At 51.7% G+C, this 17794-nt stretch overlaps 1 protein-coding gene across 2 annotated transcripts; it reads right to left on the reverse strand.

The window, feature by feature from the left end:
* Positions 1–4821: 4821 nt before the first annotated feature.
* On the reverse strand, positions 4822–17172 carry LOC142458119 (glutathione S-transferase Mu 1-like). Of its 2 annotated transcripts, none has more exons than XM_075559172.1 (8): positions 17063–17172; positions 16708–16783; positions 16254–16318; positions 15909–15990; positions 15736–15815; positions 14657–14752; positions 14461–14571; positions 4822–5703 (listed from the first exon to the last, which is right to left on the reverse strand). In XM_075559172.1, the coding sequence occupies exons 1-8, from the start codon at positions 17096–17098 to the stop codon at positions 5614–5616; spliced, it is 636 nt and encodes a 211-aa protein (XP_075415287.1). In that variant the 5' UTR covers positions 17099–17172; the 3' UTR covers positions 4822–5613. The 2 variants fall into 2 exon arrangements, with proteins under 2 accessions (XP_075415287.1, XP_075415280.1); XM_075559165.1 differs by having other exon boundaries at positions 15715–15815.
* Between the last annotated feature and the right edge of the window lie 622 nt (positions 17173–17794).

Genomic DNA, 17794 nt, shown 5'->3' on the forward strand with positions numbered 1-17794 from the left:
ATTCCTACTCCATGGACGTCAAATGCCCAGGCTGCTATAAAATCACCACGGTCTTCAGCCATGCGCAAACAGTAGTTTTGTGTGCTGGCTGCTCTCCAGTCCTCTGTCAGCCGACAGGAGGGAAAGCAAGGCTCCCAGGACGCTCCTTCAGACGGAAGCAGCACTAAAGGACCCTGAGTCACGATGAGTGGGAAGCCATTCTAATAAACCCATTTTGGATAAAAAAAACCAATATGTGATTATATATTGGGAAATATTTATGTGTTTTTCCGATGGTCTTAGCCGACCCCTATGAAAGGGTCATTCGACACCCAAAGGGGTCTCGACCCACAGGTCCCGACCACTGGGCCGGGAGGAAGGCTCTGGGATATCCCTTCATGTAACTGTAGGCTATTCAGAAAACACTGTTGCCAGTGCTGTCCAGTGGGCTCAACTCAGAGCACGCTTAGCACGCACTGCCAGCCTCCCATCACTGCTCTGTCTGAGCACACTGTTGCAGCCACGGAATCGATCCACCTCATCGAAGATCTTCCTCTTTTGCAGGCCCTCTACTTTACCGACCTGGACGTCCTGCCCACCATCCCCATTGTTGAGAAGCAGCTTCCAAGACAGATTTGTTTGTTCTACCAGCAACCCGTGGTCCAGTCAACATTCTTTGCCAACCCCACGATTCTAATTCTCGGAGCCTTGTCACCGACGCCTTCCCTGCAGCTTGGCTTCCTCTTTCAGCGCTAGGGGTGCTCCATCACACGCCACCTCACGACATGGATGGATGCCGCCCAGTTCGTCTGGGACAATGACTCTGTGTGTTCCGTCCATCTTCTTTTGATCCTCCTTATGGCGTCCCATATGCTGCCCATGGACTCTTTCAGTTTTGCAGCTCGGGATTCGAACGTCTTTCTTCTCCAGTCCTTTCCGGAAGAGAAATACGGGGCATATTTTCCTAGCTCCAAGTCTTCTCACCTTCCATTGCAATTCTTTGTCTTCTCGAGCTGTCCTTTGAAATGTTCTGTTCCGCTCGCACGCTTCATCATTCCCCCGGCTGCTTTAGCTTCTCTGTACTTAAGAGCAAGACTCGGAGTCTCTTGTCGCATCCTTTTTGACCTCGTCTTTCTTTCCTGTCTTTCTAATGACCTTTGCTGTCTTCATGTCTGGTGGTTCTTGGTGCGATCTCACAGCTCATTGGGACTTCAGTTATTCGCCTGTGTTCAAGGCATCAGATTTGTTCTTGAATTTTTCTCTAAATTCAGACGGGATAGATTCAAGGTCTGATTTTGGGTCTCGTGGACTTCGTTCATTTTCTTCAACTTCAACCCGAGGGGCAATGAAGAGTCTCTTCCACAGTCGGCCCGGCCTTGTTTCGGCTGCTGAAGCTGAGCTTCTCCATCTGCTCTTCCTGCAGATGCTGTCAGTTTGATTCTTTTGAATTCCACCTGGCCAGGTCCATGCCTATAGGAGGTGTTGGAAAAGGACATTTGGAATGAAGTCATTGGTCTTGCAAACTGAGCATACATTTTCCAGCTTCATTTCCACCATCAAGATCCTGTTTTCCAGCGGCTGATCCTCTTTCTTTCCCACTTTTGCATTCCAATCAGCAGTGAATATCAGTGGCATGTTTAAGCAATTTCTTGATTGCATGTTTAAACAATTTCAGATCTAAGAACTAGCAGCGTTCTTTAACTGTCATCCCTGGCTTTAGGAGTTGGTGCATACATGTGAATAACCGTTGTACATGTATAGTTATTAGCCCATCACAGACTGCACTGCACTTCAAGCTAGATCTTAAAATGTTCTTTGTGATGACTAATTTGACCCATTCCTCTTAAATTTCCGGCATAGTCCTTCAAGATCATAACATTCAAAATGACCGATACCAGCAGTCCGTGTCCGCTCACTAATGTCTAGGGTGTCTATCTTTATCTGTTCCCTGTCATTTTGTGCCACTTCTGATTTTCCTGGAAGCATCCATCATCCACTCCACATTCAGATGATTAATGGGTGCTGGCAATTCTTCCTTCTCATTTGGAGTCACGTCACTTCAGCGAAATAAAGGTCATGGAACTTGGCTCCACCATTAAGGCCAACTCTGAGAAGACAACTCTTCCCTGGTCCTATTTTGAGCATCTTCTAGCCTGAGGAATCATCGTCCAGCACTAAATCCAAGCACGTTCTGCTGCTATAGAGCAAGTTTTCAGAAGTTAATCCCTCCGAAGGGGACAGCCCAGTCCTCTGCCTCACCTGTTCTTACGCAGAAGCTATGTGAAAGCTGCTTAGCATGGGTGACCCTGCTGGTACTAGAGATATTGGCGGCTCCCCTGCACTTCAGGTGAATGGCGATGCTAGCTCAGACTAGGAGGCTGCGGTAGTTTATGGTGCAGTCTGGCCGATAAGCACAAGTAGGAATAACTGAAGGGCAGAGGGATAAATGGCTTGCTTGTTCTGTGCCTCAGTTTAAAGGGGTACACTACCTGTGGGATGCCTAGCCTGTGGACTGTGTCGCTGTAAGTTGAGGTCCCTTTAAGCCCACACGATTGGAATGTTCCTCGCTGGAGCTGGGGACTGACAGTTGATGACAGCTGGGGACCTGCCTTGCTGTTTGCTGCCTGGGTATATATAGCCCAGCTCTCTCTACAGAAGGGGACTGGCAACTGGCAGCTCTCAAAACTTGAAGGACTGCTAGTGTCTCACTGCTTTGTAATTTAACTGTTAATTTCTCGTATTATCTAGCTGTATATAATTTAACGGTTCATTTCTTGAATTATATATCTATCTTTATAAATATATTTATATATAATTACTAGCAATCTGGTTTGTCTCTCTAGAGAACCCTGTCCAATACAGAGTATTCGAAGAGCTGGGAACTGCCCAAAGAACAAACAAATCTGTCTTGGAAGAAGGCAAACAGAATGCTCCTTAGATGCAAGGTTGATGAGGCATCTTCTCATGTACTTTGGACATGATATCATGAAAGAGCAGTCCCTGGAAAGGAAATCATGCTTGGGAAAGAGGAGGGGCAACAAGAAAGAGGAAGACTCTTGACAAACTGGATTGATGCCGTGACTGCAGTGATGGGCTTGGCCATGACAATGATTGTGGGGATGAAGCAGGGCCGGGCGGTCTTTCATTCTGTTGTTCACAGGGTCACTACGAATCAAAACCAACTCAATAGCACCCAAGGTCAGCTTCCAGCATCACAGCAACATGCAAGCTCCACAGTGTGACACACTGACAGATGAGCCGTGGCAAACCAGCTTCTGTGTGTGTGTGCTCTTGCTGTGGTTAAATGCCATCCAGTTGGTCCCAACCCATGGCAACCCAACCCACAACGGAATAAAACTCGCCGGGCCCTGCGCTCTCCTCACAACTGTTCCTATGCGTGCGCCCGGTGGGTCAATCCATCTCGCCGAGGGCCCGCCTCTTTCTTGCTGCCCCTCTACTTTACTTCTCTGGGGACTGGTCCCTCGTGAAATGTCCAAAACCCGTGAGATGAAGTCTGCCCATCTTCACAGGCCACACCTCGAAGGAACTCCCAGTTTCAGCTGACGGGCTGCTCCCAGCAGATTGGGTCATGGACACGATCGCACTGTTCTAGCTCTGATCACAGGGGTGACTCTATTCTACCTGCCCGACCACTGAGAATCATGGTCGAGCCAAGTGGACACACCTTAACGATCACAAAGTCGACTCGTGCAGAGGGCGCAGCAATGGCTGGAGACCTAAGAACAATGATGAGACTGTGGAGAGACCCAGCAGTGTCTCATTCCGTGGTGCGTAGGCTTGTTACCAGCCAAAGCTGACTGGAAGGCTCCTGGAAACATCACCGAGACATTGAGCTTCCAGCTCAGGACTTGGCCAGTGATAGGTACTGGTTTATGAAGATAACGTTCCATTCAGCTTTGTATGGAACAGGACAGGTTGAGGCCACGTGACCTGCAAAGCCACCCCGTTTCCTATCTGACCTCTGTGACAGAAGATGCTGGCCGAACCCTGCTCTGCGTACAGACACGCCCATTTCAATCAGATTGACATTATTTGTTCCAGTTATCGGAGTTTTCTTTCCCTTTTGTTTTCAGCGTTTCTGTCTTTCGGAGCTTGTTTTCAAGTTTAACGGATGTTCAGCTTAACTTTTACATTATCTGGTTCTGAAACCGCTCCCTTTGCTACAATTTTATCTCACCAGTGTTATCTTTTTAAAGGAGCCATTTATTAACCAGTGTTAATGTGACTCCTCTGGACGCCCTTCTATTTAATAACTGCAGGAAGTGCACTGCAGGCAGCGACCATCTGTAATAAGGTTGTTCTCCCAAACTTCTCTCTGCTGGGGACCAAGGCTCGAAGGGTGTGACACAGACTGACCACGGTCTGAGGACTCTGCTTCCTCAGCTGGTTCTGAGTCCTGCTCCTGGTAGATGGAGGGAATAAAGGCCACCGCCTCCTGAACAGCTAGATCTGACCAATTTGGTCCAACAAAGTCAGTCTGCCCAATTCAGGTCAAGGAGTCCAATCAGTAACTAGAGAGAACCAATGCCGTCTTCTCCCAGACATGCTGGGCTTCAATCTCGGGCCTTCATTGTAGACCGCCATGGGCTCAGAGCCATTGCCAGATCTCCAAATCCCATTCATGACTGGAGAGATCTCCAAGAACTTCCCCAGGACTGTTCTTTCAAGTTACCAATTTCCACTCCACATTTACTGAGGACCAGGCACTGTGATGGGCATCAGACATAAACAGTTCAATGAGATGTGAATGCTCTCCTTAATGAATTGATGCTCCAGATAGGTGAAAGCCAAGGTGAATGACAATGACACGAGATTGGGATGCATTCTGTTAACTTTATTGTGAGAACGGGGGGGGGGGGGGGTAATCAGAATCAGCGAGAGTGTCCAGGATGTAACACCCCTGCAGCCTGCTCAGTCCCCTCCTCACAGTTCCAGTGCTCACAGAAGCACGGGCACAGGGCCTCATGGACTTGATGGAAGCTGAACGAAGTTCCCAGTCACAGACGCCCTTCTGTGGGGACCCCATGGTGAGCAACAAAGGGGTATGGAGACTGGGCAGAAATGAGCAAGAACTCTTATAACGCTGGTCCTTACTCCCCCATCCCCAGAGTCCCCTCAGGCCCTGCCCAGGACACCATAAGCAATAGGACACCTGCTCTCCTAACCACCACCACCAGCAGCCCGTTATCTCTGCATCCAGGGAGCGGAGAGGACAGACTCAGCAAGTGTGGCCCCGCCCTTCCCCGGGAGTAGGCGGGGCTGGGGCAGGGCCTGAAGAAGCACTGCTTGCACAGCATCCTGAGCGGGCAGCTCAGGATGAGCCCTGCAAACATGGGTTGGTGCTACTTCCCTGAGCAGAAATGGCATCAGGGAAGGGCCAGCAGCTTGGCTTCCCTGCAGGGACAAGGGATGGGGGGTGGGGTGAGGGACCGGCTGAAGGGAAGTGGGAGCTGGGGCTTTAGAGGGTCTCGATCCCATGGGGTTGGGCAAGGGCCTAGGGAGGAGCAGCGAGTGATCAGGGGTCAGGTAGGAATGGGCTGGTACTGGGAAGCTGGTGTTCCTGGGCAGCAGGTACAGGGCTGGCACCTTTTCCTTCTCCTGGGTTTCCAGGCCCTACTTATTGCCCCAGAGAGCCTCCCTGCCAAAGACAGGGTGTGGGAGGAAGTTGCTGGACTTCATGTAGGCAGAAATCTTCTTCAGGCCCTGAGGGTGAGAAAGACAAGGTCCGGTTTGCTGCCTGTGAAGTACCTAGTAAAAGCTCAAACTATAGCACGATATCATCAACATCACATGCTTAAGATCATCCAACAACAGTTGTAGCAGTCCATGTACAGGGAGATACCACAGGTTCACGGTCGATTCAGAAGGGGATGTGGAACAAGGAAAGGAAATTATTGCTCTTGTCAGATGGGTCTTGGCTCAAAGCAGAGACTATCGGAAGGGCGTCTACTTGTGTTTTCCTGACTACACCAAAGCATTCAACCATGTGCATTACAACAATCTGTAGACAGCCTTGAGAAGAATGGGAATTCCGGAACACTGCATTGCGCTCATTTGGAACTTGTACATGTTGTGTGAATGGACCAGAGGGATCCTGCATGGTTGAACATCAGAAAGGGTGTGTATCAGGGCTGTTTCCACTCACCATGCTTATTAAATTTGTCTGCTGAGCAAATCATCAGAGAAGCTGGATTATATGGCACCAGGATCGGAGGAAGGTTTATTAACAACCCAAGATATGCAGGTGACACTACCTCGCTTGCTGACAGTGACGATAGTTGAAATACTTGCTGCTAAAGACCAAGGACTGCAGCCTTCAGTGTGGGTCACAGCTCAACGTAAGAAAACCCAAATCCCCACAACTGGACCAATAACTAACATCGAGGTAAATGGAGAAAAGGTTAAAGCTGTCAAGGATGTTGTCTTGCTTGGATCCACAATCCATGCACATGGAAGCAGCGGTCAGGAGATCAAAGGACGTGTTGCACTAGGCGACTCTGCTGCACGAGACCTCCTTGGAGTTCTGAAGATCAAGGGTGTTTCTTTGAGGACTAAGGTGAGCCTGACCCAAGCCATGGTGGTCTCCATGGCATCACATGCATGTGAGAGCTGGGCACTGAATAAGGAAGAGTGGAGAAACAGATGCTTTGGAGTGGGGTGGTGCAGGATACTGAAAGTTCAATGGCTGGCTAAAAGGACAAATGGATTTGATTTGAAGATGTAAGAGCAGAGTGCTCCTTGGAGGCAAGAATGATGAAACTCTGTCTTGTTGGACATGTTGTCCTAAGAGACCACTCCCTCCAGAAGGAGGACCATGTTTCATAAAGCAGAGGGACATGGAAAAAGAGGGAGACCTTCAAGAGGCTGCAACAGTGGGCTCTAGCAGAGGAACGATTGTGAGGATGGGGCAGGGTGGTGCACAGGGTTGCCATGGGTCACAACTGACTTGATGGCACCTAACAATAACAACAACAAGCACTCATGGGTTACTATGAGTCTGAATGGACTCAATGACAGTAGAGCATGTATTAGGACTTTCTCCTTATGGATGAAATATTGATCTTTTATTTTTCCCTATATGTTGTCTAGTATAATGTCTTATATTCCTTATATATTGCTCTAATAAAAAAGCCTTTGAATTAAAAATAAGAATCTAGTAAAAGAACTCTTTCTTTAAAAACCATCTCTTATCCCAACAGGAGTGCCCTCTAGGGAGACCCTGCAGTGCTGGGAAGCTGGCATCCACCAGAGATGACGACATGGTGCTGTGGCTCATGGCATCAAGTCAGTGCCCACTCAACAGGGACCCCATGTGCAACAGGACAGAGCACTGCCTGGCCCTGCACTGACATCACAGCTGTCATGTTTGGGCCCACGGTCACCGCCACTGGGTCGATCCCTCTGGCTTAGGCTGTTCTGTTTCTCACTGACCTACTTTACCCAGCACCACGGCCCCCTCCAGAGACACAAGCCCATCATCCTCGCTTTTAAAAGCACATTCTGCCTGTACATTCCTCTGCGAGTCCATGATAAATACAGCTAATATTCTTCACCATGATTCAATCCCATCGATTCTTCTCGGGCCTTCCTTAGTCACTGCCCACCTTTTCCATGCAGGTGAGGCCATTGACCATGCCATAGCTTGAGCCAGTGGCACCGAGATCCTCAGAAAGTGCCATCTTCACTCTTTCCCTCTTGAGAGACGTCTTTGCACCATGCATGCCCAGGGAGAGTCATTTGCTTTCTTGCCTAGTGCTTGCTGGATCCTTGGTTGTGGATCCAAGAACATGAAAGGCTTGAAAAGCCTGATGTTTTCTGCTTTTAGCAATGATGCTGCTGTTTATTTGCCCACTTGTTTCCTTAACAGTGAGGTGCAACTCATACCGAGGCTGTAGTCTTTGGTCCACATCAGCAACTGCTCCAGGTCCTCTTCGCTTCCAGCAAGCAAGGCTGTGTTCAACATCACTGCAGTTTCTGCGGCATTGTTCCTGAGCAGGGAACAAAATTTCACAGGCACATGCTGTTCCTTTAAACTGGCCCTCACAAAAAATGAGCTTTGAGTGAAACTGCTTTCATGAAAAAATTCACTGTGACCAGAAAGCCCCACCCCAGGGGACACCACTGAGTGCACTGACTCAGAGCGAATCGCTTGATGCTCATCTAGCGGGAAAACGTGACCGATGAAAGCTCTGTCCAGTGGAGCCTTTTCCAGTTTGGGGGTGCCCCTTCGTTTGTAATGCTGCTACCTTATTTCGGTTACCTTTTATCCTATTTTCACTTTCATGTGATATTGATGATGTTGTTCTGTTAAATCACCTTCGTCAGCAGTGGGCACAGAAATGGATCTCTCCGATTGGTTGGCAGGGAGCTGACTTCCAAGCAGTTTGCCACAGACAAGGGAGTGCTTCGGCTTGCTCAGGCATTGCAGTTGGTTTTCTGCCAACCCCTGCCTGCAGCCTTGTCTGCACCCATTCCTTCAGAGCAGCCGGATTCTTGAATATGCTACACGTCTGATTGTCAACCACTTCTTTTTGAGTCCCGTCACTGTGTATTGTTTCCATCTTCTTTTGATGCATTCTGTCTCATTGTCTAGTTTGCCCATTGAATCTCTCAAGATTGGACTCGAGGTTTGGAATTTCCCTTCAATTCTTTCCGTTGCAGAGGTGTTGGGTGTGTCCTTCCCTCTTGGGTTTCTGCCTCCAGGTCGTTGCACACTTTATTACAAATCTTTGTCTTAAGCTGTCCGTTGGGATTTTTGTGTTCAGTTGTTTTCTTTTTTTTTAGTTGGGGGGAGGAAGCATCCAGGATCTGGGGGAAAGCTGTGCTCTTCAGTTGTTTTCTTTCATCATCTCTTCCACTTGCGTATGCTACTTCATGTTCAAAAGCAAATGTCAGAGTCGCTTTCTACACCCATTTTGGCCTCTCCCCACCCCCACACCCCCCCACGAGTAAATTAGGAGCCGGAAAGTTTGCTATGTTCACATCACTAAGGTCAACTCCACTTGGAGGAAGTTCTGCCCTGGGCGGATTTTTGATGGCCTCAAACCTCAGGGGCTCAACATCTGGGACCCTAGCAGACAGCGTTCCCCTGTGCGCCATAAGGTTTTCAGTGGCTGGTGTCTCAGAAGTCGCCTGTCTCAGTGGGCACACCGTGAGGGTCCTGATGGCTGTGAGACGCCGTTGTCACACTGCAGCGTCCATCGCTGTATGAGAAGCGGGCCAGTGAGTGGTAGAGAGATTATGACCCAGCATGAGAACGGGACCTGGGAGTGGACTTCGAGCTTGCACTTCCTTCAGCCCTCATGACTAACAATTAGCTCCCCGAAGAATAGAGCCACGTGCTACCACCACTGGTCTGTCAGTCTGTCATGCTGGGGAAGCAACAGCAGTCAGCGAACGGGCTTGGGGATAGAAATAAAGTGGGAGGTCACTTGATAGGACTTTGTCAAGCCAGCAACTTGTGTTCACCACACAGAAGGCGGCTAGATGCATGGGCCTCTCCAGATGGAACACGGAGACCAGATCGACTACATCGGTGGGAAAACACAATGGAGAAGCTCAATAGCTAAAACCAGACCAGGGGCCGACTGTGGGACAGGCCATCAATTGCTCATATGTAAGGTCAGGATGAAGCTGATGAAAATGAAAAATTTTGACAGGAGCCAAAATATTACCTTGAGGATGGCACCTGGGTTTTGAGAACATCTCAAGAACAGATGTGAAGCAAAAGGTCATTAAAGACAGGAACGACATATCCAGGTGGATGCCCGAAGAGACTCTGAAACTTGCTCTTAATTGGAGAGCAGCTAAAGCAAATGGAAGAGAGGATGAAGTCAAGGAGCTGAACAGAGAACTTCACAGGGTGGCTCTGGAGGACGAAGGCAAACATTACAGTGGAATGCGTCAGGGCCTAGAATGAGAGAACCCAAGGGGAGAACATGCTCAGCACATCTGACACCGAAAGAGCTCAAGAAATTCAAGCCTCCAATTGCAGTTTTGGGAGATTCTAAATTGAATGATGCAGGAAGCTTCACAAGAAGATGGAAAAACACAGACACTGGACCAGAAAGAACTAGTGGACCGTCCACCATTCAGGAGGTAGCATGTGAGCAAGGACCAATGGAGTTCAGGGAAGAAAGGCAAACTCCAGCAAGTGACAGAACACTAACTGAATTGTTTCAGAAAATGGAAGACGCCCTGGAAGCACTCACTCGTCTATGCCAGGACATGTGCTTGGAAGAAATCTATATTTGTGCTAATTCCAACGAAAGGTGACCCAACAGAACGCTCACACTAGAGAAGGATGTCACTGAAATCTCAGACAAGTAGAATTGTGCTTAAGATCACCCAGCAGTGCATTGACAGGGCGTTGTCGGTTCAGGCCAGATTCAGAAGAGGATGTCGAACAGGGGATAGTATTTCTGATATCAGAAAGAACTTAACTCAAAGCAGAGAACATCAGAAATATAGTTACTTGTGGTTCATTGGCCACGCCAAGGCTCTCGACTGTGGACCGTAATAAAATGTGGCTAGCCATGAGCAGAATGGGAATTCCGGAACATGTCGTTGTGCCATGTGGAACTTGTTCCTGGATCAAGAGGTAGCTGTAGGAACCGAACAAGGAAATATCTCATGGTTTAAAATAAAGAAAGGTGAAGCATGTGAGTCAGGGTTGTATCTTCTCACCACATGTGGTCAATCGGTGTGCTGAGCAAATCACCAGAGAGGCTAGATCATATGCAGAAGAATGCGGCATCAGGATTGGAGGGAAGCTTATTAGCAACCTGTGGGTATGCTGCGGACACCACCTTGCTTGCTGAAAGTGAGGATCGAAGCACTTGCTGACAAAGTGTGGACTACTATTTCAGTATGGATTACAACTCAGTGTAAGAAGACCCCCTCCCCACACTATCATGATCCGAATCCTACTTTGCAAGAATGGCCAGAGCAGAGGCTGTACACTGGTGCAGATAGGAGCTGGAAGCACAGGGAATCCAGGGCGGATGATACCTTATACCTTCAGGACCAAAGGTGTGAGGGGCAATCCTGGGAGGGTAGATGGAGAGTGGGTTGGAAAGAGGGAACCGATTACAAGGATCTACCTGTGATCTCCTCCCTGGGGGACGGACAACAGAAAAGGGGGTGAAGGGAGACGTTGGACAGGGCAGGATGTGACAAAATAATAATTAATAAATTATCAAGGGCTCATGAGGGAGGGGGGAGTAGAGAGGGAGGGAAAAAAAAGAGGAGCTGATGCCAAGGACTTAAGTGGAGAGCAAATGCTTTGAAAATGATGAGGGCAATGAATGTATAGATGTGCTTTACACAATTGATATGTATGTATGGATTGTGATAAGAGTTGTATGAGCTCCTAATAAAACGATTAAAAAAAAAGAAGGCCCTAATCCTCAGAGCTGGACCAGTAGGTAACATGGTGGTAAATGGGGAAAGGTTGGGGTTATGAAGGATTTTGTCTTACTGGGACCCACAATCAATGCTCCCGGAAGCAGCAGTGAAGGGATCAATAGTTGTGCTGCATTAGGTACATCTGCTGCACAAGACCGCTGCAGAGTACTGACGAGCACAGGATGTTTCTTTGAGGACGAAGGTGTGCGTGCCCCAAACCATGGTGTTCTCCATGGAGTCATGTGCATGTGAACGTTGGCCATCGAATAAAGGAGACCGCAGGATAGGTACATTTAGATTGTGGGGCTGGAGAAGAATACTGAATGTGTCATTGCTGCTCACAGGACAGACTGATCTGCGTTGGAAGAAGCAAGGCCAGAGTGCTCCTTAGAGGCAAGGATGGCAAGCCTTTGCCTTGCATGCTTTGGACATTACTGTCAGGAGAGCCCAGTCCCTGGAGAAGGACATCATGTTGGGTCACGTGGCGGGACAGTTAAAATGAGGAAGGCCCTTGACGAGACGGAGTGACACAGTGGCGGCATCACGGTGGTGGGGATGGGGCAGGACTGGGCAGTGCTTCCTCCTGCTGCGCACACGGTCACTATGCGCCGGAGACCTTTCCTTGGCCGCTGCCTACAAGAGCATCACAAAGCGTGGTGAAGAATCGAGGGTATCCCACTATCCCAATGAATAGTGGCTGGGGTCTTCAAGGCTTGCTTTCAAACAAGCGTCATCTAACCGCGGTGTGAAACACAAGCAACCTTCTAGGTGAGGTGTCAGCTAAATGCACACGGACGACGCACACTAACCTGCATGATCCAAGGACTGCAGGGACTAAAATCTAAGACTGGAGCAGGGAATGCATTAGAGCTTGCTTTCTGAGCCCCTGGGGTGCAGAAGGCTATGGATGACAGGGAAAGTGCAAACCCATGTGCAGGGTCCTCATGCGACTAAGCCGCAGCCCTCTGAGCACTGGCTCGGGTGAATAGCATTGCTAATGGGCAGAGTGGATTGCTACATCGATTAGGGAAGCGACGGTTCAGATACAACCTCACCGTTTGTTCTCTCCTCTGACCCACTTTAAACTCATCCTGGTTTTCAATATTGTCTCCTTTCTTTCCATTGAGGTTTCTCTCCGTTTTGTTTTGCTATTGGTTTTGTTCTTGTTTTTTTTCTCTAAGTTTTTGTGTCTGTGAAATGCAGGATTGGTAAATCGATAGCGACTGTACCCAATTGATTCATAGTGTCCTCGTGTTATGGCATGGGGAGGGGGGACTGGGGGAAATGGGAAGCTAATAATCATGAGTACAAGAAATAAGAACATGCTTCATATTGGTTGTAGTGATGATTGGAAAGCTCTTTTTATATGCTCAGTCATTGTATTGTATGATATATAAACTACATGTCAATAAAACGGCTTCTTAAAACAAGTATCAGGATGATGTTGACAGACCCTACTATCACCATTTCTCTGAAGGGAAACTGAGGTGCAGAGACTTCAACGTCTTCCTCCTGCTGACTGATTCAGGCCTGGAACACACCCTGGCTGTCTCTCCCAGGCCTGGGCTCCTTCTCCCTCCCCGCCCCCACCGGAAGACCTCACACTCCCTGTGGAAAAGACTTCGTACTTTTGCAGGGGAGGCTCGAGGCGCCTGGCCAGCTCCCCAGAGCTGCACACATAGAGGTGCCCGAGCAGCAGAAAGGGGCCCAGGGTCCGTCTGCCAGCCTACAGTCACTCCCAGCGCTCTGGGAATGAATGACTCAGCAGATCTGGTTGAAGGTTGGCAAAGGGGAGAAGGGAAAGCAGAGCTGGGCAGGGCCGGACTCTAATCTCTCCACTGGGGGAGTCCACGCTCCACAGCCAATACCTGAGCCCAGGCTCACTGTGCTTCCAGCTGGGCAGTCTGAGAGTCAGGGGGCTGGGGCTATCACAGCAGGACAGATCAGCTCAAAGACCCCTAGACCTCGCTCAGCCAGTGAGATCAAGCCCCAGCAGACTGCAGGCCGCCATCCACAGCTGACCTTCACGGGCCTCTGAGCTCTTCTGTCACCTCCCAGGGGCTCAGCCTGGACCAGCACCAGAACCAGATGAGAACTAACAAGGGAACACATGTCTTCATGGGAAGGAACCATGAACTCCAGCTGACCACCCGCTGGCTAACTGCCTCTAATTCCCAAATCTAGGACCACCTAGACTGGGTTGCTCTGAAACCGAGTGGTCAAGTGCAATGGACAAGTGGCTGTAAGGGGCGTGTCCAGCCCGTGTCCGCACATGTGCTGCTGGAGGGCGGGCTCCAGGGCAGGGCCAGCTCTGCAGGCCCCGCTGTGCCTGACCCAGGGCCTCGTCCAAGGAGCGCGTCAGTGGACATGAGGCACACTACCCGCACTGACCATCTCAGAGACGGGAGCCTTCAACAGTGAGGAGGCAGAACCGGCAGAAGAGGAGGGAGCACTCTGGTCCACCAGAGAACCCTGGAGAAAGTCCTCCCAGGGGCACCCACACAGACCCTCCACCCCAGCACCTCTGCAGACCCGCGAATTCCCACTGGCCCAGGCGCGGATCCAAGTGCCGCAAAGCATTCTGGGGGCCAAGTATCAATAAGTCTGTGTCTTGGGAACTAATATTGAGCCAACCTTCTCACCGGCCTAGCACTGTCAGCGACAGACACACGCCTCAGTTCTGCCTCAGCGACTCTCCACGGACTGTGAAACTCAGTCAAGAGAAGGTCAGCCTTCTCCCTAAAAGAGAGGCCCTGGCTCCTGCCCCTGGGCACTGACGGGAAGCCCAGGGTGAAAGGCTGTGTGACCTTGAAACGCCCCTCCCCTGCGCCTCAGTTTCCTCATCTAGAAAAAGGGGCTCATAGTTCTGTCCAGCTTGGAGTAGGACTGTGAAGGGTAAAGCGGGTGCTGGATATGTCAATGCTTAGCCCGAGTCCTGGCTTGAAACCAATGCGCTGTAAATGGGGGTCATTGTTCATTGAATCTCCGAAACTCAGACAGCCTCATGGAGAAGGGAGAGGAAACGGAAGCATAGAAGAGGGTCAGGGACATTACCTCGAAGCGCGCCATGAAGTCCTTCAGGTTTGGGAAGGCGTCCAGGCACTTAGGCTCAAAGACACGGTGAATGTCAAGGGCATCATAAGCCAGGAAATCCACGAACGTGATCTGCAGAAAGCCAAGGAGGAGTGGGACTGAGGTGCCACCATCAGGAAGATTGACAGCAACCTGTCACCATCTCCTTCCCCTCTACCTTGTCCCCTGCGAACCACGGCCGCTTCCCTAGGAACTGCGAGTACAGCTTCATCTTTCCAGGCAGGGCCTCCAAGTACTGTGGCTTCAGCTTCTCCTGAGGCAGAAAAGAGTTGTCACCTCCCTCAGAAACTCTCCCTCCCCAGAGAAAGGCAGCTACCCCACTGCTGACTGACCCAGCTGGCCCTGGGGGAGCTGCCATCCTCCTCAGACTGCCCCTCCCTGGTCACAGGCTTCCATTTAATCCAGCCAGAATTCTTTAGACCCCTACTATGGTTAGACATCAGGCTGCTAACTACAAGGTCAGCAGTTCAAACCCGCCTGCCACTCCTTGCGACAGAGAGGAGTGGTCAGCTCCAGGAAAGACTTACAGTCTTGGGGGCCCTTGGAGCAGTTCTATCTGTCCCCCAGGGTCCCTCTGAGTCCGTACTGACTCTGGGGCAGAGGGACAGTGGAGACTGTGTTCAAGGCCCCTCTGTCAGGGCAACAGAAGGCAGAGAGGCGAGTGACACTGATCTGACTGCCCCTGTGCTCTCCATCCACCTGCCTGTCAGCAGGCACAGGGGCTGAGGCCATGGTGGAGGGAAGCACTCAGAGGCACAGCAACAAGGACAGGAGCTCAGGGGCAGGTGTCGGGCTCTGGCTGGTCGGGGGCACAAGAACCGGGAGGGCATTTGAATGGCCTCCTGAATGACCAGGAGACTTTGAGATGCTGACAGGGAGGAGGGACAGCAGGGCATCCCTGCAGAGAGACTCTGGGCGACACTGCTGCTGGTCATCAGGACCCCTGAGAAGCTCCTAAGTAACAGGGTAGAGTTCCCCAGCTTTTTAACCCCTTAGTTTCCACACAGGGGAGTTGATTTGACTTTTAAACTGGAGGGGATTGATTCTGTGTTTGTTGGGGGAGAGTGAGGGTGATGGCAGCAGTAATGAGGGTTCCAGGGAAGATCTAAGTTAGTTCTAAGGGGTTCAGCTGGCACACAGGACCACTGTAGCTGGGAGCTCCGAGTCCTGACTTCCACTCAAATCCTGATTTGGACCAGCCCACGGAGAACTCACAAAGTCGGGGCTGTAGCACACCCTGGCCAGGTCGTTGGAGGTGTCCATTGCCTGGTTCAGCAAGATGTCCACTCGGATCTTCTCGTCTTCTGTCTCGCCACCTGTAACCAGATCATCAGACACTCACCCTTGGCATCCTCCCCTCCCCCCAGCCAGGCCGTGCCCCTTCCCTGCCCCTGCCTCTGCCCACTCACACAGGTTGTGCTTGCGCCCAAGGTAGCGCAGGATGGCGTTGCTCTGGGTGATCTTGTGAGGCCCATCAATCAAGTAGGGGAGCTGCAAGAGCAATAGGGAGCTCTGCTATCCCACCAGGCCCCCAGCGCCCCGGCCCCTGAGCAAGGACACAGCTGGGACCCGGCACACGGAGGGCCTGACCCATGGAGGCCCTCAATCATATGTGTACAGCACCCGCATGACCTGCCATAGGGAACACACGGAGAGGCAGTGGAGAGAACCAGGAGGGGGAGGAGGGCAGAGGGCTCGGCACCCTAACACCTCCAGGCCTCGGGCCACCTGTCCCTGCCCCCACCCCGACTTACATTGGGAAAGTCGAACCCCAGCTTGAACTTCTCATTCAGCCACTGGCTTCTGTCATAGTCAGGAGCTGAGGTGGAAACAATCCAATGAGAACTGTGTTCTGAGGATCGGACCTCCCGCCCACAGAAACCATCCAGGAGGCCTTGCCCAGTGGGCCTGGGGCAGGGGGTTCTGGGAGCTCAGAGACCCACCAAGCCAAATCTTCCCAGGAGTAAGGCTTGCCAGGTGAGGCAGCCTCCACAGCAGGGGTTTGGTTTGGCGTCTCCAGAGGGGGTAACCCCCCCTCCTCATTACTGTGGGCGGCAGCAATTCCGCCCCAGCCCCGGTGTCCTGCACAGGCAGGCCCCTGCTGCTGCTTAGCCACAGGGCCCCAGGTGGCATGCAGAGGTGGGGGCAAGGGCTGCTTTTTACAAAGCATGTTAAAAATGGCAGAGGGCCCACACACGGCGCCCTTACCGCCCCCGTAGGTGTACTTCTTCTCCTCGTAGTCTGAGCCAGTGTATTCCAGGAGCAGCCGGATGGAATGTGCGAGCTGGAGAGAAAGCAGGAGAAGCGGTGGCCTTGAGGGGTCCTGACTCCTGCACCCCGATACCGCAAGGAGCAGGTCAGAAGACCCTTCTGAACTCCCTAGGGAAGCTGTTCCCTGTGCCCCATGTCACTTCCCATCAGGGCCCAAGGTACCAGGCCAGGCAGGTCAAGAAGGGCCAGCGCCAGCAAAGGTGCTCAAGTGCGTGCCCAGCTGCTCAGCACTCCCGTCCCCACCGCACCCCTGTCCCATCTGGCCAGGTGGGTGGATGGATGCCTCACTCACTCCGCGGATGTCCCAGTAACCCAAGATAACAGGCATGGTGCTGCCTTTCCAGGGGCTCTGCTAGGGGAAGCAGTCTTCTCGGAAGCTGGGCCCCGCCCCGCCCCTCCCCGTCTGCGCATGCTCCGCCCCGGCCCCGCCCCTCCCCGGGGGACCCCGGTCCATAGATGGGCCGACCCCACCTCCGTGCTCCGCAGCACATCCCGCTTCCGCTCCGGCCGCGAGGATTCCCGCAGCCCGCAGAGGTGTGCATGTGCAGAAGCGGAAAGCGCCGCACTCGGACTTTGACCTTCCGGCTTCCGGATTCCAACGCCCGGGGCTCCGCTAAGTCCCCGGCTCGCGGCGCCCTGGGGAGACACGCCGGAAGCACGGACGAGGCCTCTGGGAGGCCCAGGCTGCCCCACCCAGGGCGCAGTCCGCACCGCACGGGGAGCCAGGGCGCTGGCCAGTCCGAGAAGGCCCCCGGAAGCCAGGACAGAGAACAGCAAACAGACGTGGCCCCCCAGCTTTCCTTTCACTGTTGGGAAGGGCCCCGGCCTGGCCTGGTCAGTCAGGGGACAAAGGGCCACAAGAACCAAGAAGAAACCCATGCATTTAAATTGCGGCCCAATTGTCCACCCCAAATGGAAGACTCACACCCAGCAATGAGCCTGCTGTCTGCGGTGTCGCTCCAGAAATGTCCTGCCAGCCGCCCCCATCCAGGACAGTGACAGGGAGGTGCCGGTCACAGGGCTC

Source organism: Tenrec ecaudatus, chromosome 1, assembly GCF_050624435.1.
Source record: "Tenrec ecaudatus isolate mTenEca1 chromosome 1, mTenEca1.hap1, whole genome shotgun sequence".
NCBI classification, from domain to species: domain Eukaryota; kingdom Metazoa; phylum Chordata; class Mammalia; order Afrosoricida; family Tenrecidae; genus Tenrec; species Tenrec ecaudatus.

Excerpts from the sequence above, each read along its gene's own strand:
- LOC142458119 (XM_075559165.1), bottom strand. The coding sequence starts at position 17,098 with ATGCCTGTTATCTTGGGTTACTGGGACATCCGCGGA. Across the intron at positions 15,991-16,253 it reads TGGGGTTCGACTTTCCCAAT|CTCCCCTACTTGATTGATGG; the intron begins GTAAGTCGGGGT and ends TTGCTCTTGCAG. Across the intron at positions 5,704-14,460 it reads ACTTCATGGCGCGCTTCGAG|GGCCTGAAGAAGATTTCTGC; the intron begins GTAATGTCCCTG and ends TCTCACCCTCAG.